Source organism: Argentina silus (genome assembly GCF_951799395.1).
Source record: "Argentina silus genome assembly, chromosome: 1".
Lineage (NCBI taxonomy): Eukaryota > Metazoa > Chordata > Actinopteri > Argentiniformes > Argentinidae > Argentina > Argentina silus.
The window spans coordinates 1,032,621-1,057,620 of NC_139655.1; the positions used below are offsets into that span (position 1 = coordinate 1,032,621).

General features: G+C 49.6%; 2 protein-coding genes across 2 annotated transcripts in view; both read right to left on the bottom strand.

The window, feature by feature from the left end:
- Positions 1-9,319: 9,319 nt before the first annotated feature.
- rbm46 (RNA binding motif protein 46) lies at positions 9,320-15,473 on the bottom strand (the record flags this gene model as incomplete). The annotated part of the gene is made up of 7 exons (XM_083681386.1): positions 9,320-9,510; positions 11,720-11,822; positions 12,109-12,902; positions 13,242-13,371; positions 13,891-14,047; positions 14,207-14,387; positions 15,329-15,473. The coding sequence occupies 7 exons, from the start codon at positions 15,471-15,473 to the stop codon at positions 9,320-9,322; spliced, it is 1,701 nt and encodes a 566-aa protein (XP_083537512.1).
- A 1,688-nt stretch (positions 15,474-17,161) lies between these two features.
- The window catches only part of LOC310812737 (uncharacterized protein), a gene marked incomplete at both ends in the record, with an annotated part of 14,577 nt that continues 6,738 nt past the window's right edge, over positions 17,162-25,000 (bottom strand). The window contains 5 exons of the mRNA XM_083681428.1: positions 17,162-17,317; positions 20,535-20,687; positions 21,099-21,173; positions 21,758-21,964; positions 22,632-22,745. Of these exons, the coding sequence (XP_083537554.1) occupies positions 17,162-17,317; positions 20,535-20,687; positions 21,099-21,173; positions 21,758-21,964; positions 22,632-22,745 (705 nt within the window). The remainder of the gene's footprint in view (positions 17,318-20,534; positions 20,688-21,098; positions 21,174-21,757; positions 21,965-22,631; positions 22,746-25,000) is intronic.

Below are 25,000 nucleotides of genomic sequence, written 5' to 3' on the forward strand. Positions count from 1 at the left end.
CTCCCCTCGTCATTCCTCCATTTCATCCCTCTCTCCCTCCACTGTCTGTCTCTCTCCCTCCATTATCCCTCTCTCCCTCCATTATCTCTCTCTCCCTCCACTGTCTGTCTCTCCCTCCCGTCTCTCTCTCTCCCTCCATTATCTCTCTCTCCCTCCCATGTCTGTCTTTCTCTCCCCTGTCTGTCTCTCTATCCACTGTCTGTCTCTGGCCTGTCTCTCTGACCTGTCTGTCTCTCTGACCTGTCTTTCTCTCCCTCCCCTGTCTGTCTCTCCCTTTCCTGTCTCTCTCTCCCTCCCATGACTGTCTCTCTCTCCCCTGTCTGTCTCTCTCTCACCTGTCTGTCTTTCTCTCCTGTCTGTCTCTCCCTGACCTGTCTGTCTCTCTGACCTGTCTGTCTCTCTCCCTCCCCTGTCTGTCTCTCCCTCCCCTGTCTGTCTCTCCCTCCCTTGTTTGTCTGTCTCTCTGTCCTGTCTGTCTCTCCCTCCCTGTCTCTCTCTCTGACCTGTCTGTCTCTCTCTCTGACCTGTCTGTCCATCTCTCCCGTCTCTACCTGACCTGTCTGTCTCTCTTTCTGACCTGTCTGTCTGTTTCTCCCCTGTCTCTACCTGACCTGTCTGTCTCTCTTTCTGACCTGTCTGTCTGTCTCTTCCCTGTCTCTACCTGACCTGTCTGTCTCTCTCTGACCTGTCTGTCTCTCCCCTGTCTCTACCTGACCAGGCTGCTGTATCTGACGCTCCATAACATTAGTCCACCTCCTCACCATAAATACTGATGACAGAGTGTGTGTGTGTGTGTGTGTCTGTCTCTGTATGTGTGTGTGTCTGTGTGTGTGTCTGTCTCTGTATGTGTGTGTGTGTGTGTGTGTGTGTGTGTGTGTGTGTGTGACAGATACTATTTCACTCATAATGAAGGACTTTAATTCGATCCAGTGGTGATTCATCTCTGGCTTGGAGAGTAATGACTCTGTTTGTGTCATAGTAGAGATGGACCACAGTGCTCTCTGTCTCTCTCTCTCTCTCACACACACACACACACACACACACACACACACACATACAGAGACAGACACACACACAGACACAGACACAGACAGACACACACAGACACAGACACACAGACACACACAGACAAAGTCACACAGACAGAGACACACACACACACACACACACACAGAGACACACACACAGACACACACACACACACACACACACACAGACAGCTCCAGTAATTATGGAGTTATGAGACAGAAAGTGTCCGCTGGGCTCCTTCTGTGCTGCTCTGTGAAGCTGTCAGAGTGGTGATTCATCCCCTGGCTGGCTGACCACAGTAGACCATGAAAATATGCAACTTGGCTTGACAGACAATCTGAAATTAATTTGCTTGTGTGTGTGTGTGTGCGCGTGTGTGTCTCTGTCTATGTGTGCATGTGTCTGTGTACGTGTGTGTGTCTCTGTATGTGTGTGTGTCTGTATAAATTGCATAAAGGTCTATTGAATTCCTTCATTTGATTGGGTACGGAGATTGATTGGGTACGGAGATTGATTGGGTACCTACACTCTGTTATGAGGTCAGAATACCTCCCACATTCTAGAAGGCCCTGTCGCAGTGCCGTCGCCACAGTAACCGGGTGGAGAGCTCCTTCTCATTCCACCTCTTTGATCTCCAATTACATTTTACATTTGAGTCCATTAGCAGACGCTTTTATCCAAAGCGATTTACAATTAGTTCATTTGTCTAAGCAGGAGAATCATCTACACATCACAGCCACCGTCAGGGAAGCCTTCCATGAGAACAAGGGCCATCGGCGCTCACAGTGCCAGAGAAAGAAAGACCACTTGTTTATTTATTTTTAGTATTTATTATCTCCAGGAGCTGGTAGTTGTAACCGTGGAGATAGAACAGTAGAGGGGATATGACATCATAATTGGTGGTTGTGCTCCAGCGGGGGTTGGCGTTCCAAGCGGTGGACACGCCCGATGAGGGGACAGCGTAGGTTAATAGAACACTATTAATCATTATCAAATATGCAAACTAATCACCTGTATTAGTGTGTGTGTGTGTGTGTGACTGTGTGTGTGTATGTAACTGTGTGTGTGTGTGTGTGTGTGTGTGTGTGGCACACATTCAGGAACACTGATACACTTTCTAGTACGTCTGTGATGTCGTTAGATATCATAGATAGAGAGAGAGACAGACAGATAGACACAGACAGACAGATAGACAGATAGACAGACAGACAGACAGACAGATAGACAGATAGACAGATAGATAGATAGATAGATAGATAGGTAATTTATAGATCCCAGAGGGGAAATTAAGGCGCTACAGCAGCTGACATCACAAACAACAACAAAATAAAGTGACGATAGAATAATAAAATAAAATAGACATCTGAAACATTATATACAGTTAAAACAACCCAGCTAACATTACCAACGTATTTATCGGTCAGTGTTGACCATCAGAAGACGGTTGGCCGGGAGCACCAAGATGCTAGCTGGCTAACCGTGACGGCCAACTCACCGGCAGTCTACTGTGTAGCGGTTAGCCAGCTAGCATCGTGCTGTTGCAGGCCAACTGTCCTTTGATGATTTTGGTGAACATCTTGTCAGACCTCCAGACTGTTCCCCTAGGGGATATATGAATATGATTACGATATGAATAGAGGTGAAACTTGTACATCAACACACACACACACACACACTCGCGCTCGCACACACACACACACACCGCACACGCTCACGCTCACACACACACACACACACACACCGCACACACACCCGCTCACGCTCACACACACACACCGCACACACACCCGCTCACGCTCACGCACACACACACACACACACACACACAGGAATAAAAGCTGTGTAGTATATAACCTGAGTTCTCACTTGGCTACCAGCCAGACTGTCACAAAGGAGAGAGCTTCGCTTCAGCAATGTTCCCACAAAAGCCCTTTCATGTCAAGATTCACCTGAACTCTCTCTCCCTCCCTCCCTCCATCTCTCCTTCACTCTCTCTCTCCCCCTCCCTCCATCACTCTCCCTCCCTTCATCTCTTCTTCACTCTCTCCCCCTCCCTCCCTTCATCTCTCCTTCACTCTCTCCCCCTCCCTCCCTCAATCTCTCCTTCACTCTCCCCCTCCCTCCCTCCATCTCTCCTTCATTCTCTCCCCCTCCCTCCCTTCATCTCTCCTTCACTCTCTCCCCCCTCCCTCCCTTCATTCTCTCTCTCCCCCTCCCTCCCTCCATCTCTCCTTCACTCTCTCTCCCTCCCTCCATCACTCTCTCTCCCTCCCTCCCTCCATCTCTCTCTCTCCCCCCCCCATCCCCATGTGTTACAGTAGAGAGGCTGATTCCCCGGGCGGGTGAGGCTGATCTCATACACCACTTTGCTCTGCTGTCTCCTCTGCCAGCACATGTAGGGTGAGGCTGAGGAAAAGACCTCAAGTATTTTAAGAGGCAGGATGCGCGGGGATGGGTTTAGGCTATCTGTCACCCAAACCTCTTAAGGCTGGCTGGAGGATTTGGGACACTCGTTCTGGAATAGAATGGATTCTGTTCTCCCCCCCTCCCCCCCTCCCTCTTGCCGACACCCACAACCACTCTCACACACACACACACACTCACACACACCCACTCATTCACACACACACACACACACACCCACAACCACTCTCACTCTCTCTCACACACACACACTCACACACCCACGCTCACACACACACACACACACACACACACTCACACACACCCACTCATTCACACACACACAAACACACCCACTCATTCACACACACACACACACACACTCACACACTTGCAGTTGCAAGGCTATTAGGACTACACACACCACTCCATGTCTTGACTCTCTCACGCAGGCTTTCAAGGCTATTAAACACACTTCCTTTTTCACTCCCTCTCTCTTACTCATACTGTAGCATGCATCTCACACACACACACACACACTCACTCACACACACTCACACACACACACACACTCACAGTGATGTCTTCCTGCTGAAGCTGTGTATGTACAGTAATCTGTGAGGAGAGATGTAAGCTCTTTAACTAGCCCGCTCTCCAAGAACTCCCCTCCATCCTAAAGCCAACACACACACACACACACACACACACAGAATTAAACACAAAGTTAATAGTCTTTCTGTCTACTTTATCCAAGACTCCCAATTGCTCTCGACACAGTAATCCCAAAAACATAATTCTCCCCATGTATCTCCACCACACACACACACACACACACACACTGCATTTCATGTGTTTATTGAATTCAACATGATCTCAGCAACAGTTAAAAATGTTCTCAGTGAACATCCACAGTCAATCTTAATCAGGGGAGGCTGGCGGAGGTAGAAACCGGAGGACAGGCTCTCTGTGATGCGTGGAACACACGTGTGTTTGACACCGTTCCTCACTCCGTCCCATGAGCCCGTCCTCCGATTTCTACCTCCGCCAGCCTCCCCTGGTCTTAATGCAGTAGAAACAGAGGAGGTAGAGGAAGCTCCCGGGCCTCCAACTCGGGGTCAGGCGTTGTTCCGTAACCCTGGTTACGCCTCACATCCACCTGATCCCGGGTCAGAGGTGAAGCCTCACGTTCTGCCTCAACAACAACAAAAACAACAACAACAGTTAAAACAGCGTTACACTCCAAACCTGAGGTAAACAACAACACGCACGCTGGCTGCTCTCAGAAGGTGCAGCGCGGAGCGGAGCGGGTTCGGACCGGACCGGAGCGGCGTGGGTTCGGACCGGACCGGAGCGGCGTGGGTTCGGACCGGACCGGAGTGGTGTGGGTTCGGACCGGACCGGAGCGGCGTGGGTTCGGACCGGACCGGAGCGGCGTGGGTTCGGACCGGACCGGAGCGGCGTGGGTTCGGACCGGACCGGACCGGTGTGGGTCCGGAGCGGAGCGGCGTGGGTTCGGAGCTGAGTTCTGAGAAGAGCGACGCCTTCAAAAACACGAACGGAAAAACCGACCCAACGGAAGACAGCGTGACACCTGGTTAGTACAGGTACGGTCGGTGTTGCCATGGTGACGCGACAATTTGTACCCGAGATGAAAATAAAACAGTCAGTTTTACTGTTTTTTTTACGGGGGGGTTTTTTGTTGTTTTTTTAAATTGTAACAGTCGACAAAACTGTATACTTTAACAGTGGATGTTTAACTTAACATGTTTTCTTTTACACACATCCCACACACTCTTGACGTAAACAAATGAAAATGAAAGATGAACCTGGGAGGAAATGCAATATGAGTGATTACTACGTAATTTAAATGTATCAATATTGAAGATGTTTGTAATAAATATGGTAATATCAATGTTAGGTGGTCTTTATACATCGATTGTTCCTTGATTTGAGTCTGATGTTGTTAAATATACATCCACGCTGTCAACGTTCACGTTACAAGCTGCTCAGCAGAAACGAGCTGGAGACGGCCGTCGGCGTTAGGACTGCTAGCCAGATTGAGAGCCAGCGTGGGAGACAATTAACGGTTAATTCCGCTAAATTACTCAATTTATTTGACCTACAAGCTGAGTGGACCTCGGGCCAAATGAGAACGTTGTTACCGATGGTCAGAACCGCTCAGACGAGGTTCTGCTCGCAGTCATAACGTGACGTGTCTCCAGTTGTGTTTCATTCCGCAGAACAAATAAATAAGCACACGGAATTACAAGATCATTCTGGATCAAAGTTGAGGGCATTATACTACAGACAAAGCTAAACGATGCAATAAAACCATAATACATAGAAAATAGGAATAAGGACAAAATAACAGACAAATCTATAAAGATAAAACATGTGACAGAACAACACAGCCTGGGTCACTTGGCCTGTTCAAATGGTGTTACTTTCAACTATATAATGTATAAAAACATTCAATTATGTAATTTGTGTGTTAATTTCAAGTACTGATATATAAATACAGTCAAATTCAATACAGTCAAAGTTTCATTATTCCCGAGACTGAGATCCATTAAGTGCTTGAGTTAATGGTAGTGCATATTTTCAGCGCTGGTATTTAATCATCCCGTTTCCTTCCTGTGTGATCGGCTCAGAGGCTGTTCGGTTGAGATTATTCTGCCCAGAAGAACAAACAATAAACCATCTCCCTGAACACAACATATTAAATGCCAAAATGGCCTCCTATTCAAATCCAAACGACCCAACCAAAGGAAACAGTCAAATAACTAACTAGGCACATGAGAGAACAAGTCCCCCCCCCCCCCCCCCAGATGTAGTAGGTGTTCTGAGCGGTGGATCAGAGGAAACCAACCTCCCCCCCCCCCCCCCCCCCCCCCCCCCCCCCCCCCCCCACCCCCCCCCCCCCCCCCCCCAGCTCCCCTCCCCAGATGTAGTTGTTGTAATGGCCAACCAAGCAAACGTATCAATCAGGAACATTGTCTTAAAATAAATCAACTAGGTACAAACGGGAGATGGTATCTCTCTTCTTTTCTTCCTCCCCTCCCTCCCTCCCTCCCTCCCTCCTTTCTTCTCCTCTTCTCTCAGGCTGGTGATGGGACAGGCCAGACTGAACCTGAGGGGAGATCTCTTATCAATGCTCTCACACTGGTATCAAAATGTACAGTGTGATCAATAAGTTCACAGTTATCAATAAGTCCACAGTGTTATCAATACGTTCAGCTATCAATAAGTTCACAGTGTTATCAATAAGTTCAGTGTTATCAATAAGTTCAGTTATCAATACGTTCAGTTATCAATAAGTTCACAGTGTTATCAATAGGTTCAGTGTTATCAATACGTTCAGTTATCAATACGTTCAGTTATCAATAAGTTCACAGTGTTATCAATAGGTTCAGTGTTATCAATAAGTTCAGTTATCAATACGTTCAGTTATCAATAAGTTCACAGTGTTATCAATACGTTCAGTTATCAATAAGTTCAGTTATCAATACGTTCAGTTATCAATAAGTTCACAGTGTTATCAATAGGTTCAGTGTTATCAATACGTTCAGTTATCAATACGTTCAGTTATCAATAAGTTCACAGTGTTATCAATAGGTTCAGTGTTATCAATAAGTTCAGTTATCAATACGTTCAGTTATCAATAAGTTCACAGTGTTATCAATACGTTCAGTTATCAGTAAGATCACAGTTATCAATAAGTTCACAGTGTTATCAATAAGTTCACAGTTATCAATAAGTTCAGTGTTATCAATAAGTTCAGTGTTATCAATAAGTTCAGTGTTATCAATAAGTTCAGTGTTATGAACAAGTTAATAGTGTTATCAATAATTAAACAGTCCAATAAGTTCACAGTGAAATATTCATGTTCATCAAATTACTTTGCTTTTCCTCAAGCTTTGTGTGAGGATTAGTTAGAATCTTGGATATTCCATACTTTTGATTTTCTTCTTCTTCTTCTCCAACAATGTGAGATCAGCAGCCAGACTCCCCCGCAGGGCATGAATAAAGATCTGTCTTATTAAGCTGAAAATGTGTGCATATCTGTGTGTGTGTGTGCATATGCGTATCTGTGTGTGTGTGTTTAAAGAACTCTTATGAAGCTGAGTATCTGATCATGTTCTACTATTAAGTCCTTGTGCTGAGGTTGCTCTAGTGGGACAAGTAGATGAACACTGTCTGGGTGAATAAAACCCCATTTTATTTCATCTTGTGTGTGTGTGTGTGCATACGTGCGTGCGTGCGTGTGTATTTCTAATCTGAACTTTTCGTATCTTAACTTCTAAAAGACCGATTTTTCAGAAGTCAAGCTGTGGAGGATCAAGAAAAGGCTGACTAGTGTTAACAGTGTTCAAGTACTATTCTCCTGTGTGTGTGTGTGTGTGTGTGTGTATGTGTGTGTGTGCTTATCCGTGTGCTTATCTGTGTGTTTATCCGTGTGTGTGTGAGTGAGTGAGTGAGTGAGTGTGTGTGTGTGTGCGGCGTGCGTGTGTGTATGTGTGTGTGTGTGTGCGGCGTGCGTGTGTGTATGTATGTATGTGTGTGTGTGGCGTGCGTGTGTGTGGCGTGCGTGTGTGTATGTATGTGTGTGTGTGGCGTGCGTGCGTGTGTGTGTGTGCGTGCAGAGTTCTCCCCAGAGAATGGAACAGTGGTGTTTGTGCCACGCTGTGAACTTGGCAGTGCCACTGTGTCAACATTTCAAGGCAGATTAAACATATTTAGTAACAACAGAGTAACTATTATTCTATTCATATTTAGTAACCTTCTTTATTATTCTATTCATATTTAGTAACCGTATTTATTATTCTATTCATATTTAGTAACAACAGAGTGACCGTCTTTGATGGGTTGGGGTTAGAGGGTTAAGGTTGGGGTTAGAGGGTTAGGGTTAGGGTTGGGGTTAGAGGGTTAGGGTTAGGGTTAGAGGGTTAGGGTTAGGGTTAGGGTTAGAGTTAGGGTTAGAGGGTTAGGGTTAGAGGGTTAGGGTTAGGGTTAGAGTTAGGGTTAGAGGGTTAGGGTTAGAGGGTTAGGGTTAGAGGGTTAGGGTTAGGGTTAGAGTTAGGGTTAGGGTTAGAGGGTTAGAGAGTTAGGGTTAGAGGGTTAGGGTTAGGGTTAGAGGGTTAGAGGGTTAGGGTTAGAGGGTTAGGGTTAGAGGGTTAGGGTTAGGGTTAGGGTTAGGGTTAGGGTTAGGGTTAGAGGGTTAGGGTTAGAGGGTTAGGGTTAGGGTTAGAGGGTTAGGGTTAGAGGGTTAGGGTTAGGGTTAGAGGGTTAGGGTTAGGGTTAGAGGGTTAGGGTTAGAGGGTTAGGGTTAGGGTTAGAGGGTTAGGGTTAGAGGGTTAGGGTTAGGGTTAGAGGGTTAGGGTTAGAGGGTTAGGGTTAGAGGGTTAGGGTTAGGGTTAGAGGGTTAGGGTTAGGGTTAGAGGGTTAGGGTTAAGGTTAGAGGGTTAGGGTTAAGGTTAGAGGGTTAGGGTTAAGGTTAGAGGGTTAGGGTTAGGGTTAGGGTTGTTGAAACAGAAGCTGAAGCGTTGGGATGTTCCTCAGTGAAGTCAGCGTTTCAGCTGCTATGTTTTACGCATGTTGACATGAATAAACAAGAGTCGGGTTTTGATAACGCAATCCAGCACCACGCTGTTCCAACATCCTGGGGAGAACCCTGGAGTGTGTGTGTGTGTGTGTTTCTCACCCAGATTCCAGAGAGCATTCTGTGTGTGTGTGTGTGTGTGTGTTTCTCACCCAGATTCCAGAGACCATTCTGTGTGTGTGTGTGTTTCTCACCCAGATTCCAGAGACCATTCTGTGTGTGTGTGTGTGTGTGTGTGTGTGTGTGTGTGTGTGTGTGTGTGTGTGTGTGTCTACCTGTGGAGGGGCATCAGAAGAATCCTGACTGGCTGGGGATGAAGAGCCTCTGGGGTGTGTGGGCGGCCAGGGGGAGAGGGGGGGAGAGGGGGTAGGGGGGGTAGGGGTAGGCTCGACAGCCGTACGCCAGCAGGTCGGTGCCGGTGGGGGAGGGGACCGGGGGAGACAGGCTACCAGGGGAACCACCGTTCACAAAGGTACAATCTGGAACACACAGAGAGGAGGAAGGGTGCGACAGAATGAGAGAAGGGAGGAGAGAGAGAGAAGAGGAGGAGAGAGAGAGAGAGAAGAGGAAAGAGAGGAGAGGAGGAGAGAGAGAGAAGAGGAGGAGAGAGAGAGAAGAGGAGAGAGAGAGAGAAGAGAAGGGAGGAGAGAGAGAGAAGAGGAGAGAGAGAAGGAGAGAGAGAGAAGAGGAGGAGAGAGAAGAGGAGGAGAGAGAGAGAAGAGGAGGAGAGAGAGAAGAGGAGAGAGAGGAGGAGAGAGAGAGAAGAGGAGGGGAGAGAGAGAAGAGAAGGGAGGAGAGAGAGAGGAGGAGAGAGAGAAGAGGAGGAGAGAGAGAAGAGGAGAGAGAGAGAAGAGGAGGAGAGAGAGAGAAGAGGAGAGAGAGGAGGAGAGAGAGAGAAGAGGAGGAGAGAGAGAGAAGAGGAGGAGAGAGAGAGAAGAGGAGGAGAGAGAGAGAGAAGAGGAGGAGAGAGAGAGAAGAGGAGGAGAGAGAGAGAGAAGAGGAGGAGAGAGAGAGAAGAGGAGGAGAGAGAGAGAAGAGGAGAGAGGAGGAGAGAGAGAGAAGAGGAGAGAGAGGAGGAGAGAGAGAGAAGAGGAGGAGAGAGAGAGAAGAGGAGAGAGAGGAGGAGAGAGAGAGAAGAGGAGGAGAGAGAGAGAAGAAAAGGGAGGAGAGAGAGAGAGGAGGAGAGAGAGAGAAGAGGAGGAGAGAGAGAGAAGAGGAGAGAGAGGAGGAGAGAGAGAGAAGAGGAGAGAGAGGAGGAGAGAGAGAGAAGAGGAGAGAGAGGAGGAGAGAGAGAGAAGAGGAGGAGAGAGAGAGAAGAGGAGAGAGAGAAGAGAAGGGAGGAGAGAGAGAGGAGGAGAGAGAGAGAAGAGGAGGAGAGAGAGAAGAGGAGGAGAGAGAGAAGAGGAGAGAGAGAGAAGAGGAGGAGAGAGAGAGAAGAGAGAGAGGAGGAGAGAGAGAGAAGAGGAGAGAGAGAGAAGAGGAGGAGAGAGAGAGAAGAGGAGAGAGAGGAGGAGAGAGAGAGAAGAGGAGGAGAGAGAGAAGAGGAGAGAGAGGAGGAGAGAGAGAGAAGAGGAGGAGAGAGAGAGAAGAGGAGAGAGAGAAGAGGAGGAGAGAGAGAGAAGAGGAGAGAGAGGAGGAGAGAGAGAAGAGAAGGGAGGAGAGAGAGAGAGGAGGAGAGAGAGAAGAGGAGGAGAGAGAGAAGAGGAGAGAGAGAGAAGAGGAGGAGAGAGAGAGAAGAGGAGAGAGAGAGAGAAGAGGAGAGAGAGGAGGAGAGAGAGAGAAGAGGAGAGAGAGAGAGAAGAGGAGAGAGAGGAGGAGAGAGAGAGAAGAGGAGGAGAGAGAGAGAAGAGGAGAGAGAGGAGGAGAGAGAGAGAAGAGGAGGAGAGAGAGAGAAGAGGAGAGAGGAGGAGAGAGAGAGAAGAGGAGGAGAGAGAGAAGAGGAGAGAGAGGAGGAGAGAGAGAGAAGAGGAGAGAGAGAGAGAAGAGGAGAGAGAGGAGGAGAGAGAGAGAAGAGGAGGAGAGAGAGAGAAGAGGAGAGAGGAGGAGAGAGAGAGAAGAGGAGGAGAGAGAGAGAAGAGGAGAGAGAGGAGGAGAGAGAGAGAAGAGGAGGAGAGAGAGAGAAGAGGAGAGAGAGGAGGAGAGAGAGAGAAGAGGAGAGAGAGGAGGAGAGAGAGAGAAGAGGAGGAGAGAGAGAAGAAAAGGGAGGAGAGAGAGAGAGGAGGAGAGAGAGAGAAGAGGAGAGAGAGGAGGAGGAGAGAGAGAGAAGAGAAGGAGAGGAAAGGTCAATAAACAGGTAGTTGAGTGTTTGATCTGAGTGTGTCTGAATGTGTTGATAAAGTGTGTTTGCTCAGTGTCTCTCATTCACCCAGGTTCCCCAGAGCGTGTTGTGTGTGTGTGTGTGTGTGTGTGTGTGTGTGTTTCTCATCCAGGTTCTAAAGAGCATTCTGTGTGTGTGTGTGTGTGTGTGTTTCTCACCCAGATTCCAGAGAGCATTCTGTGTGTGTGTGTGTGTTTCTCACCCAGATTCCAGAGAGCATTCTGTGTGTGTGTGTGTGTGTGTGTGTGTGTGTGTGTGTGTGTCTCACCCAGGTTCCAGAAGACGTTCTGTGTGTGTGTTTCTCACCCAGGTTCCAGAGAGCATTCTGTGTGTGTGTGTGTGTGTGCGTACGTGCGTGCGTGTGTGCATACCCAGGTTCCAGAATGCGTTCTGAGCGGCCAGCTCCTTGGCGTCCTCCAGGACAGTGCACACCTTGTCAGGCATGTAGCTGCTCCTCGTTGACGAGATCACCACCTAGTGGACAAGACAGGCAACACACACACACACACACACACACACACACACACACACACACACACACACACACACACACACACACACACACACACAGACAGACAGAATGCTCAGACAGGCAGGCAGACAGACAGACATATACACAGACACAGACAACCAGCCAGACAGTCAGCCAGTCAGCTAGCCAGCCAGCCAGCCAGCCGGACAGACAGACAGAGAGCCAGACACACAGCCAGCCAGACAGCCAGACAGACAGCCAGCCAGCCAGCCAGCCAGCCAGACCGACCTTGTATATGAGCAGCAGCTTGCCGTCCTGGCCAGGGGTGGAGTAGAGGTAGTACTCGGGCAGGGCCCAGCTGTTCTTGTGGCAGTAGAACTCCAGCAGGGTGACGGCGGAGCAGAACTGGCCCGGCTTCAGAGAGTGGAGGCTGGTGGGAGAGAGACTGGCTCCAGGGAAGAACGGATACACACATCTCTCCAGGTCCGCCGCCCCTCCTCCTCCTCCTCCTCCCTCTCCTCCTCCTCCTCCTCCTCCTCCGATGAAAGGACTGCCCAGACGGTGAGGCAGGCTGAAAGGCCTCAGCTGGGTCCCCTCGATCCCCCCTCCTCCTCCTCCTCCTCCTCCTCCTCCTCCCATCCCTCCATCCTCTCTGTAGAGGAAGCCCACTCCTCCTCCTCCTCCTCCGTTCCCCGCGTCGCCGTACGGCCCCGCCACTCCCCCGGCGGGGCCCACGTAGCCGCGGTTACCGAAGCGCCGGCCGCCGTCTTTGCTGACGGGCTTGGCGAGGGTGACCTCCACGATCGCCCCGTCGATGAGGGCGCCGTTCATGTGGTGCAGCGCGGCCACGGCGTCCTCGCGGCAGTGGTAGTGGACGAAGGCGTAGTCCGTGAGCTTCTTCACGCGCTCCACGGCGCCCGGCTTGAAGCGGGAGAACTCGTGGCGGAGGGCGTCCTCCGAGGTGGTCATCATCAGGTTGCGGACGTAGAGGACGCGCACGCGCAGCATCGTCTCCTCGTCCACGTCCTTCTCCGGCTCCGCCCAGTCCACCTGGATGGTGTGGCCCCACAGCTGGAAGGTGCCTGGGGGAGGACACACACACACACACACACACGCACGCACGCACACACACAGGGAAATACACACACACACACGCACACGCACGTGCGTTAAACAGGACAGTGTTAAACAGGCATCTTGCCACAGTGATGCTTCATATGTTTAGCTATACCACCCTCTACAGGAGACCTGAGGAAGTGTTGCTATGTACTCAGGTGTCACTGACAGAGGTGTGTGTGTGTGTGTGTGTGTGTGTGTGTGTGTGCGTGCGTGCGTGCGTGTGTGTGTGAGAGTGTGTGTGTGTGTGTGTGTGTGTGTGAGAGTGTGTGTGTATGTGTGTGTGTGTGTGTGTGTGTGTGTACCTGGTATGAGTTTTCTCCGGGCCATGGCGGCTGCCTTGTGGGAGTCGTACTCTACGAAGGCAAAGCCGCGGTTCTTAGACTTGTCTGTAGCGCTGGGGTAGACGATCACATCTACTACCCCATCTGTTACCTGGAGAGAACACACACACACACACACACACACGCACACACACACGCACACACACACACACATGCAGACACGCACACATACACACACACGCACACACACACACACACAGACACATGCAGACACGCACACATACGCCCGCACACAGTCAGTAACATTAACCTAAAGGTGTTTATTCAGACTCGTATGCGGTGTAGCAGGATTACATGGTGAAGAGGCCCTATCCTATCCTGCAGCAGGGCTCAAGAGTGCCACCATGTGACTTAGTACCAGGTGAACTATCTGAGTGCTCATTGGCCTCTACGATGGCCTATCAAAATGACTTTCAATCAGCCCTCTTGTTGTCATTCCATTCTCATAGCAACCGTATAGCCTATGAGTGGTGCTACGCATACGACTACAGAACTCCCGTTTGGAATCGTCACTATTCCAAAACTATTATGACATCAAACAGATATTTCAAAACTCTGTAATGATATGGAATGAAGCGCTGCCATTGACTGTGTGTGTGTGTGTTCTTGCCTTCCTCATCTCCTCCAGTATGTCCTCTTTCCTCTTCTCTTTGGGGATGGAGCCTATGAAGAGCCTGCAGTTGTCCAGACTCACACACACTCCGATGAACTTCCCTGGTCGGATCTCATAGTTGTCCAGCAGGTGGATCGCTCTCTGGGCTGCCTCTCTGGGGGTGGGGAGGACAACAACAATGTGTGTGTGTGTGTGGGTGTGTGTGTGTGTGTGTACCTGGTAGTGTACATGATGAAGGCGTATCCCGTTCTCTCCACTGAACTCCATCATCAGTCTGAACTGTGTGTGTGTGTGTGTGTGTGTGTGTGTGTACCTGGTAGTGTACATGACGAAGGCGTATCCCCTGTTCTCTCCACTGAACTCCATCATCAGTCTGAACTCGTAGATCCGGCCGGCCCTCTCAAACACCGGCACCAGCTCATCCTCAAACATGTCCCTGGGGATCTTACCTACAAACACCTCACACCCCCGAGGGGGAGGGGGGCCCTCCCAACCTGGGGAGAGGGGGGAGAGGGGAGGAGGAGACAGAGAGGAGGGAGGTGAGAGAGAGAGAGGAGGGAATAGAGAGAGAGAGGAGGGAATAGAGAGAGAGAGAGAGAGAAAGGAGATGAGGGTGTGAGGGTGAGAGAGGAGGGAGGAGAGAGGAGGGAATAGAGAGAGAGAGAGAGAGAGAGAGAGAGAGAGAGGAGGGAATAGAGAGAGAGAGAGAGAGAAAGGAGATGAGGGTGTGAGGGTGAGAGAGGAGGGAGGAGAGAGGAGGGAATAGAGAGAGAGAGAGAGAGAGAGAGAGAGAGAGGGGAGGGAATAGAGAGAGAGAGAGAGGGGGGAGGGAATAGAGAGAGAGAGAGAGGAGATGAGGGTGTGAGGGTGAGAGAGGAGGGAGGAGAGAGAGGAGGGAATAGAGAGAGAGAGAGGAGATGAGGGTGTGAGGGTGAGAGAGGAGGGAGGAGAGAGGAGGGAATAGAGAGAGAGAGAGGAGATGAGGGTGTGAGGGTGAGAGAGGAGGGAGGAGAGAGAGGAGGGAATAGAGAGAGAGAGAGGAGATGAGGGTGTGAGGGTGAGAGAGAGGAGGGAAGGAGGGGAGAGGATGCAGTGGAGATAAAAAAGGGGGGAGGAGAGAGAAAGGTGGGTGGAAGAGAAAGAGAAAGAGAGAATGGGAGATACATTCAGAGAGTGAGAAAAGAAGAGACATTGACAGGTCAATCTCACTTAGTAATACTGTCCTACTGTTGATTAGATGTTCTTATTCCACTATAATGGGAAGACTGGTAGACACTCTGTGTGAAGGACTTGAAACACACCGGACACAACAAACAAGCATGCACATGCACACGCACACACACTCACACTCTTCCACACACACACACACACACACACACACACACACACACACACACACACACACACACACACACACACACACACACACACACACCTGGAGGAGGTCCTCCAAACTTCCTCTGTCCGTTCTCCTGAACCATGTTGTAGCCTGTTTTCTCCATCAGCTCCAGAAGCGCAGCTTCGTTCGGGCTCTCCATCAGCCCGTCCTCCCCCAGCACGTTACCGCTGTCCCCGTCCATCACTGCCCACCGTCAGGACCAGACAACACCTTCAGCGGTTTAACATTCACGTTACGTATTTAGATACAGGACCAGTCAAAAGTTTGGACACAAACTTGCCAAGAGTGTGCAAAGCTGTCATCAAACCAAAAGGTGGCTACTTTGAGGAATCTAAAATATAAACCGTATTCTGGTTTGTTTAACACTTTTCTGTTTACTACATAATTCCATATGTGTTCCTTCATAGTTTTGATGTCTTCAATATTAATCTACAATGTAGAAAATAATAAAAATAAAGAAAAACCATTGAATGAGAAGGTGTGTCCAAACGTTTGACTGGTCCTGTACCTACCTAATGAAGTCCTGTACTGGCAGCAAATTCATACCATCAACTCAATGCGAACCTTGTTAGTTATAGTAACTTATAACATAACTAGCTAGCGTTATATGGTTACCTTGTTAGTTATAGTAACTTATAACATAACTCGTTAGCCAGATAGCTAGTGTTATATGATTAGTTATAGTAACTTATAACAACTCGCCAGCCAGATAGCTAGTGTTATATGATTAGTTATAGTAACTTATAACATAACTCGCCAGCCAGAAGCTAGTGTTATACGGTTACCTTGTTAGCTACAGTAGCTCGCCTAGCTAGCTAGGTGGCTAGCGTTAGCTTTGACGTACCGGCGGGAATTTGCGACGCGAACCGGCTTTGGCCGCTCTCGTTGCGTATCTAGCGGTAACGGTTGACTAAAACCAGCTCTGGGTGAACCTCACGAACGGCTAGCTACTTACCACGTTTACGTTAGCTAGTTCCCCTCGGAATATAATCGTTGGTTATGAGAAAAAAGGGGGGAATTTGAGCAGAAAATGACGATCGCGAAACTGTGGGTTGTTGTACGACAGCGGTTAAAATCCCCTCAGAGAACACAGATCGCTCGCGTCGTTCGCTGCGCCCGACGGTCCTGATTCAGCCAATCAGCGTGCGTTTGGAATGAAAAAGGCGGGATAATTGCACTTGTTTTTCTGTCTTTCTGAATAGCGATCAACAGTCAAAACGGAAATATCCGTTATTTTTTTACACACAAAAACGTTGACAAATGCGTTCTTTATTTTCACATGTCCATCATTTCACGGCGACATTATACATCTTACACAGTACATGTTCATTCATATGCCTGTAATGTAGGCTTACACATTGTGTAGCTTCGTTTAGTGAAGTGAAATAAATGAAAGACGTTACATTCTATTATTAGTGCTAGTCAGTTATTATTAACAGTAAACTGAATGGCAGTTTCTTTAGGCACATTCATGATCCAAAACAATCCCCAGGTGTGGATAGCCTTGACATTTCTCATCCCCACATTTCTCTCTAGCCTCCTGGCCATAGAACAGTACTTCAAACCGGTCACTCAAACCCTAATTCACACTGCTGTACTGGGCTGGGCTGTACTGGGCTGGGCTGGGATGATGATGAGGACAGCTATGAGGTCATCCATATGAGGAAGGGGATGAGGGAGGGGATGAGGACAGCTATGAGGTCATCCATATGAGGGAGGGGATGAGGACAGCTATGAGGTCATCCATATGAGGGAGGGGATGAGGACAGCTATGAGGCCATTCATATGAGGAAGGAGATGAGGAAGGGGATGAGGACAGCTATGAGGCCATTCATATGAGGAAGGAGATGAGGAAGGGGATGAGGACAGCTATGAGGCCATCCATATGAGGAAGGGGATGAGGACGGCTGTCAGGCTGGTGTAGAGAGACACAGTGCCGAGGGCGAACATCAGAACCGGTCCCAACACCGCCGCCAGGACGGCACTACGTCTGCTCAGGACATACCTCCTCACCGTCTTACAGAACTAGAGGGGGGGGGGGGGAGAGGTGGGGTGGAGGGGGAGGGTAGAGAGAGAGACGGAGGGGGAGAGAGAGGGAGGGAGAGAGAGAGAGACAATAGAAAAGACAATAAGTGAATGGTAATGGTTGTTCTAGACCTATTTCATGTCCATAGTCCTTCTTGTGTCTTTCTTGTCGACCTTTATTCAACCAGGAAAAGCCCACTGAGACACAAAGTCTCTTTTGCAAGGGCGACCTGGCCAAGAAAGCAGCAGCAGTCAATACAACATTACAACATGTAAAACATACAATACAATCAGCACAACAACATGACCTGGCCTCCATTTACAGTGCTCCAGTTTTGGACCAGAGTTTTAAACTCATTTCGGAGCACCAGTACATCTCGGTGAAGCATACCTTGCAGACTGGAGCTCTGTTCTCCCTGGGGGTGTACACGTGTGTTGTCTGGGGGTGTGCACGTGTGTGTTGTCTGGGGTTGTGCACGTGTTGTCTGGGGGGGGGGGGGGGGGGGGGGGGGATTGTTTTGGATACTTGCATACTTACAGTTCATTTCAAACACTAGATGGCGACAGAGTCATACACATCGGTTCAGTCGGGTAAACGCAGACGCTTAAAGTTCGATCCTTGGGATGTCCTTACCAGGGGAGGCTGGTGGAGGTAGAAATTGGAGGACGGGCTCATTGTAATGCATGGAATGGGATGAGGAATGGTATCAAACAGGTGTGATTGCATTACGAAGCCACCCCGTCCTACGATTTCTCCACCAGCCTCCACTGGTCCTTACCTTTACCAGACTAACCCTCCCTCACCCCCCCATACCTAGACTCCTCCACAGGATGGGTCCTGAGCCCCCAATGTCTGGCCCCTGGCCCTGGCTGTTGCTTTTAGAAAGCATCCTCTGTCTCTGATCTCACTGATCTGAGCACCAGGGGGTGCAGTGGTAAAACAGGTGGGTAATACACCTAACTTGTTGTCTTCCTTTCTCTGGCACTGTGACTGCTGATGGCACTAGTTCTTATGGAAGGTTTTACTTACGGTGACTGTGATGTATAGTTGATTCACCTACTGAGACAAATGTACTGATTGTAAGTGCCTTCAGATAAAAGAGTCAATGACTTAAATGGAAATGGAACCCATGAACACCATGGGTAGGTATAAACCCTGAACATATAAGAAATATATAGAGAGAGAGCAAGAGAGAAAGAGAGAGACTGAAAGAGAGAGAGACAGAGAGCAAGAGAGAGCGAAAGAGAGAGAGAGAGAGAGAAGGAGCGAGAGAAAGAGAGAGAGAAGGAGAGAGAAAGAAGAGAGAGACAGAGAAAGAACACCATGGCTTGACCAGGAGGGTAAAGCCTGATGAAAATAACATTGACCTAGCAGAACAGGTGAGCCTACGTAGGTTGACCCTCTCCCACCTCACTGCTCTTTGGTCATGAGTTGACCTTCTCCTACCTCACTGCTCTTTGGTCATGGGTTGACCCTCTCCTACCTCACTGCTCTTTGGTCATGGGTTGACCCTCTCCTACCTCACTGCTCTTTGGTCACGGGTTGACCCTCTCCTACCTCACTGCTCTTTGGTCATGGGTTGACCCTCTCCCACCTCACTGCTCTTTGGTCATGGGTTGACCTTCTCCTACCTCACTGCTCTTTGGTCATGGGTTGACCCTCTCCCACCTCACTGCTCTTTGGTCATGGGTTGACCTTCTCCTACCTCACTGCTCTTTGGTCATGGGTTGACCCTCTCCTACATCACTGCTCTTTGGTCTCACTGATCTGATTAGGAACCATTAACTGGAATGTCCAAATTACCTAGCAACACTGACCTCAGCTGTGTCCTCATTACCCAGCATCCAGCAGTAATTGTGATGGATGAATGAGGCCCACCTATCACTTTCACCAACCAGACGGAAGGAATAATACCCCCCCTCGTACACCCACCTCCCTCATCTCTCACTCTCTCTCTCGCTCTTTCTCTCTCTCTTTCCTCACTCTCACTCTTTCTCTCTCTCTCTCTCTCTCTCTCTCTCTCTCTCTCTCTCTCTCTCTCAGGTCCAACAGAAATCACACCACTTTCTGAAACACCCCCCCCTCGCCCGCCCCCCCCCCCACACACAAACACACACATACACACACACACACACACACACACACACACACACACACACACACACGCCAGGTGGTCTGTCGACATACTTTCACAACAGCCTTCTCTAAATCACACCTGGTATCAGAATGCCAGCAGCCTTGCGTGTTTTGATACGATGGCCTTCATGGTTGGTCAACCATGTTGCAGACAAAGAAGGCTTTTGTGGTCTGTCCCGTTGCAGCAGCGACCGAGGGCTTAACCCAGTTCAACAGCCACCGGGATCAAGTCATTATTACCATGCACACCATTCGCTGAGGACCGTTTCCCCAGCCTTCTTACAAAGTGTGCACTTGTGCAGCAGTCCTCCTGCATTAATTTGAATGGGGCTGGATTGGTGCAAGAGCACCCTGCTTAGACCGAATCTGTGCTGTTAAATCTATGTGGGACAGGCCACGCGTGCATGCTTAGGGGGTTAGGGAGGAGAGATGGGAGGTATGTAGCACTTAACCCAAACGTCTGGTGCTTCAGTTCAGTGGGTTTTCTCAACTACATTACCCACAATGCCCGAGAAAAGGAAACCCCTCTCTTGGAAGGAGATTCTACATAGGGAGGTGCATTGTTTTGTTTTTCTAAACGGCGAATGGCGAAGAGATGGACAACTGTAACCTTGTTGAGACCAGTTCCGAGTTCAGAAATCTGTGTATGTGTGTGTGTGTGTCTGTGTGTGTGTGTGTGTGTGTGTGTGTGTGTGTGTGTCTGTGTGTGTGTGTGTGTGTATCTATCTGTCTGTGTGTGTGTGTGTGTGTGTGTGTGTGTGTGTGTGTGTGTGTGAGTGTGTGAGTGTGTGTATCTATCTATCTATCTGTCTGTGTGTGTGTGTGTGTGTATCTATCTGTCTGTGTGTGTGTGTGTGTGTGTGAGTGTGTGAGTGTGTGTGTGTGTGTGTGTGTATCTATCTATCTGTCTGTGTGTGTGTGTGTATCTATCTGTCTGTGTCTGTGTGTGTGTGTGTGTGTGTGTGTGTGTGTGTGTGTGTATCTATCTGTCTGTGTGTGTGTGTGTGTGTGTGTGTGTGTGTGTGTGTGTGAGTGTGTGTGTGTGTGTGAGTGTGTGTGTGTGTGAGTGTGTGTGTGTACCTGGTAGGTCTGGAAGCTCATGGTGGTGCCGTAGCGACAGTACATGACGTAGTGTTCACAGTTGTACCACAGCAGACTGTAGGGGGCGGAGCCCCGCAGCCCCTCCGCCCTGCACGCCACCTCCTCTCCCTGCAGGGCAGGGCGGCTGCATGCCTGGCACACACACACACACACACACACACACACACACACACACACACACACACACACACAGATAAATACACACACACACACACACATACACACACACACACACAGATAAATACACACACGCACACACACACACAGATAAATACACACACGCACGCACGTATACACACACAGACACGCACATGCAAACACACAAACACACACAGATAGATACAGACACACACACACACACACACATACACATACATAAACACACACACACACAGACACACACACACAGACAGACACACACAGAAATATTAATAACTCTATATTTACTTAGGACGTAATACATAATAATACTCAAAGTTGACACCTAAACTCAAACAAAAACCTGGTTCTAAACTCAAACCAGGGTACAGCGACATTACAAACCTTGTCCATTTGGTTGACGATGATCTCAGATCCGTACGCAAAGTCCTCCACAGAGTCTACCCTCACACTGGCTGCCTGAGGGAGAGGAGGACTGGGCTCAGACACGCAGGCAGGCAGGCAGGCAGACAGACAGGCAGGCAGGCAGGCGGGCAGGCAGGCAGACAGACAGACACGCAGGCAGACAGACAGGCAGGCAGGCAGACAGACAGGTAGACAGGCAGGCAGACAGACAGGCAGGCGGGCAGGCAGACAGGCAGGCAGGCAGACAGACAGACACGCAGGTAGACAGGCAGACAGGCAGGCAGACAGACAGGCAGGCGGGCAGGCGGGCGGGCGGGCGGGCAGGCAGACAGGCAGGCAGACAGACAGGCAGACAGACAGGCAGACAGACAGACAGACACACAGGCAGGCAGACAGACACGCAGGCAGACAGACAGGCACGCAGACAGGTAGACAGACAGACAGACAGACAGGCACACAAGCAGACAGGTATATCGATAGATAGATAGGTTGGTGTTTCTTCTTCTACACACACACACAAACACACACACGCACACACGCACACATACACATACACACACACACACACACACACACACACACACACACACACACACACACACACACACACACACACAAAGGTCCATACAGTATCCTACCTTAGCCAGCACCCCCAGGACGAGCCTGGTGTTGGTGACCATCTGGTTGATGGCGTTCTGGTCTCCTGACCACACAGACAGGATGTCAGGTATGAGGTGGGACACCCTGCCCCCCCCCAGGTAGATCCCAAAATGGGTGAAGAGGGTCCGGGGCACCTCCAGCAGATCCCCCCTCTGGAACACATACTTCTCCTTCTTCTCTTTCTCCCTCTCCTTTTCCCTCTCCTTCTCCCTCTCTTTCTCGTCGTCTGTCTGGGCTGCGATGAAGAGAAGAGCGAGGAGTTGCAGGGGGAACATGGTGTGGAGGGAAAGGAGGGAAGGAGAGAAAGACAGAGAGAGAGAGAGAGAGAGAGAGAGAGAGGGAGGGTACCTGGCTGGTTTTGTTCCAGTGTCGTGTGACAGGGTGGGAGGGGCTGTAGGGGGATTAGGGGGCAGGATGGAGGTGGACCTGGACTCTGAGCTGAGGTCAGGTTGATGTTGGGGTTTAGTGGGGGGTCAGCTGATCCCCGATCTGGAAAGAAATGCAGCGGATCTGTGGATTATAGACGCTTGGACACTTTCCCTGTGGATTTCGTCACTGAGAGAGAGAGAGAGGGAGAGGGAGAGAGAGAGGGAGAGGGAGAGGGAGGGAGAGAGGGAGGGAGAGGGAGAGAGAGGGAGAGGGAGGGAGAGAGGGAGGGAGAGGGAGAGAGAGAGGGAGAGGGAGAGAGAGGGGGAAAAGGAATTTCAGGAACATACTTACTGTAATAACGCATTGATTTCACAACGCGACTGTAATTCTGTCCCCCCTCATTCCACGTCTTCCATTGGTGTTGTCGCCGAGGGTGAGTCTAGTACGGCCTTTCCCCGGCCTGAACACCATTCCCAACGTTACCCAGTTAAGCACGGCAGGATCGGCCCGGGCCCATGACGAGGGACATAACCTGACAGGGACATAACCTGACGAGGGACATAACCTGACAGGGACATAACCTGACAGGGACATAACCTGACAGAGACATAACCTGACAGGAACATAACCTGACAGGGACATAACCTGACGAGAGACATAACCTGACAGGAACATAACCTGACAGGAACATAACCTGACAGGGACATAACCTGACGAGGGACATAACCTGACAGGAACATAACCTGACGAGGGACATAACCTGACAGGGACATAACCTGACAGGGACATAACCTGACAGGGACATAACCTGACAGGGACATAACCAGACGAGGGACATAACCTGACAGGGACATAACCTGACAGGGACATAACCTGACGAGGGACATAACCTGACGAGGGACATAACCTGACAGGGACATAACCTGACAGGGACATAACCTGACAGGGACATAACCTGACGAGGGACATAACCTGACAGGGACATAACCTGACGAGGGACATAACCTGACAGGAACATAACCTGACAGGAACATAACCTGACAGGGACATAACCTGACGAGAGACATAACCTGACAGGAACATAACCTGACGAGGGACATAACCTGACAGGGACATAACCTGACAGGAACATAACCTGACAGGAACATAACCTGACGAGAGACATAACCTGACAGGGACATAACCTGACAGGGACATAACCTGACAGGGACATAACCTGACGAGGGACATAACCTGACAGGGACATAACCTGACAGGAACATAACCTGACAGGGACATAACCTGACAGGGACATAACCTGACAGGGACATAACCTGACAGGAACATAACCTGACGAGGGACATAACCTGACAGGGACATAACCTGACAGGGACATAACCTGACGAGGGACATAACCTGACAGGGACATAACCTGACGAGGGACATAACCTGACAGGGACATAACCTGACAGGAACATAACCTGACAGGGACATAACCTGACAGGGACATAACCTGACAGGGACATAACCTGACGAGGGACATAAGCGGACCAAGACACAACCACCGGTGCAACCGGAGGATGACCAAATGCCAACCCTTACTCTACTTTACCCTTCCTCTACCTTACCCTTCCTCTACCTTACCCTGACTCTACCTTACCCTTACTCTACCTTACCCTTCCTCTACCTTACCCTGACCCTTACTCTACCTTACCCTTACCCTTACTCTACCTTACCCTTCCTCTACCTTACCCTTACTCTACCTTACCCTTCCTCTACTTTACCCTTACTCTACTTTACCCTGACTCTACCTTACCCTTCCTCTACCTTACCCTTACCCTTACTCTACCTTACCCTTCCTCTACCTTACCCTTACTCTACCTTACCCTTACTCTACCTTACCCTGACCCTGACCCTTACTCTACCTTACCCTTACTCTACCTTACCCTTCCTCTACCTTACCCTTACTCTATCTTACCCTTCCTCTACCTTACCCTGACTCTACCTTACCCTTACCCTTACTCTACCTTACCCTGACTCTACCTTACCCTGACTCTACCTTACCCTTCCTCTACCTTACCCTGACCCTGACCCTTACTCTACCTTACCCTGACTCTACCTTACCCTGACTCTACCTTACCCTGACTCTACCTTACCCTTACTCTACCTTACCCTGACCCTGACCCTTACTCTACCTTACCCTTACTCTACCTTACCCTTACTCTACCTTACCCTGACCCTGACCCTTACTCTACCTTACCCTTACTCTACCTTACCCTTCCTCTACCTTACCCTTACTCTATCTTACCCTTACTCTACCTTACCCTTCCTCTACCTTACCCTTACTCTACCTTACCCTTACTCTACCTTACCCTTACCCTTACTCTACCTTACCCTTCCTCTACCTTACCCTTACTCTACCTTACCCTTCCTCTACCTTACCCTTACTCTACCTTACCCTTACTCTACCTTACCCTTCCTCTACCTTACCCTGACTCTACCTTACCCTTACTCTACCTTACCCTTACTCTACCTTACCCTTACCCTTCCTCTACCTTACCCTTACTCTACCTTACCCTTACTCTACCTTACCCTGACTCTACCTTACCCTTCCTCTACCTTACCCTTACTCTACCTTACCCTTACTCTACCTTACCCTTACCCTTCCTTACCCTTACTCTACCTTACCCTTACCCTTCCTCTACCTTACCCTTACCCTTACTCTACCTTACCCTTCCTCTACCTTACCCTTACCCTTACTCTACCTTACCCTTACTCTACCTTACCCTTACTCTACCTTACCCTTACCCTTCCTCTACCTTACCCTTACCCTTACTCTATCTTACCCTTACTCTACCTTACCCTGACTCTAC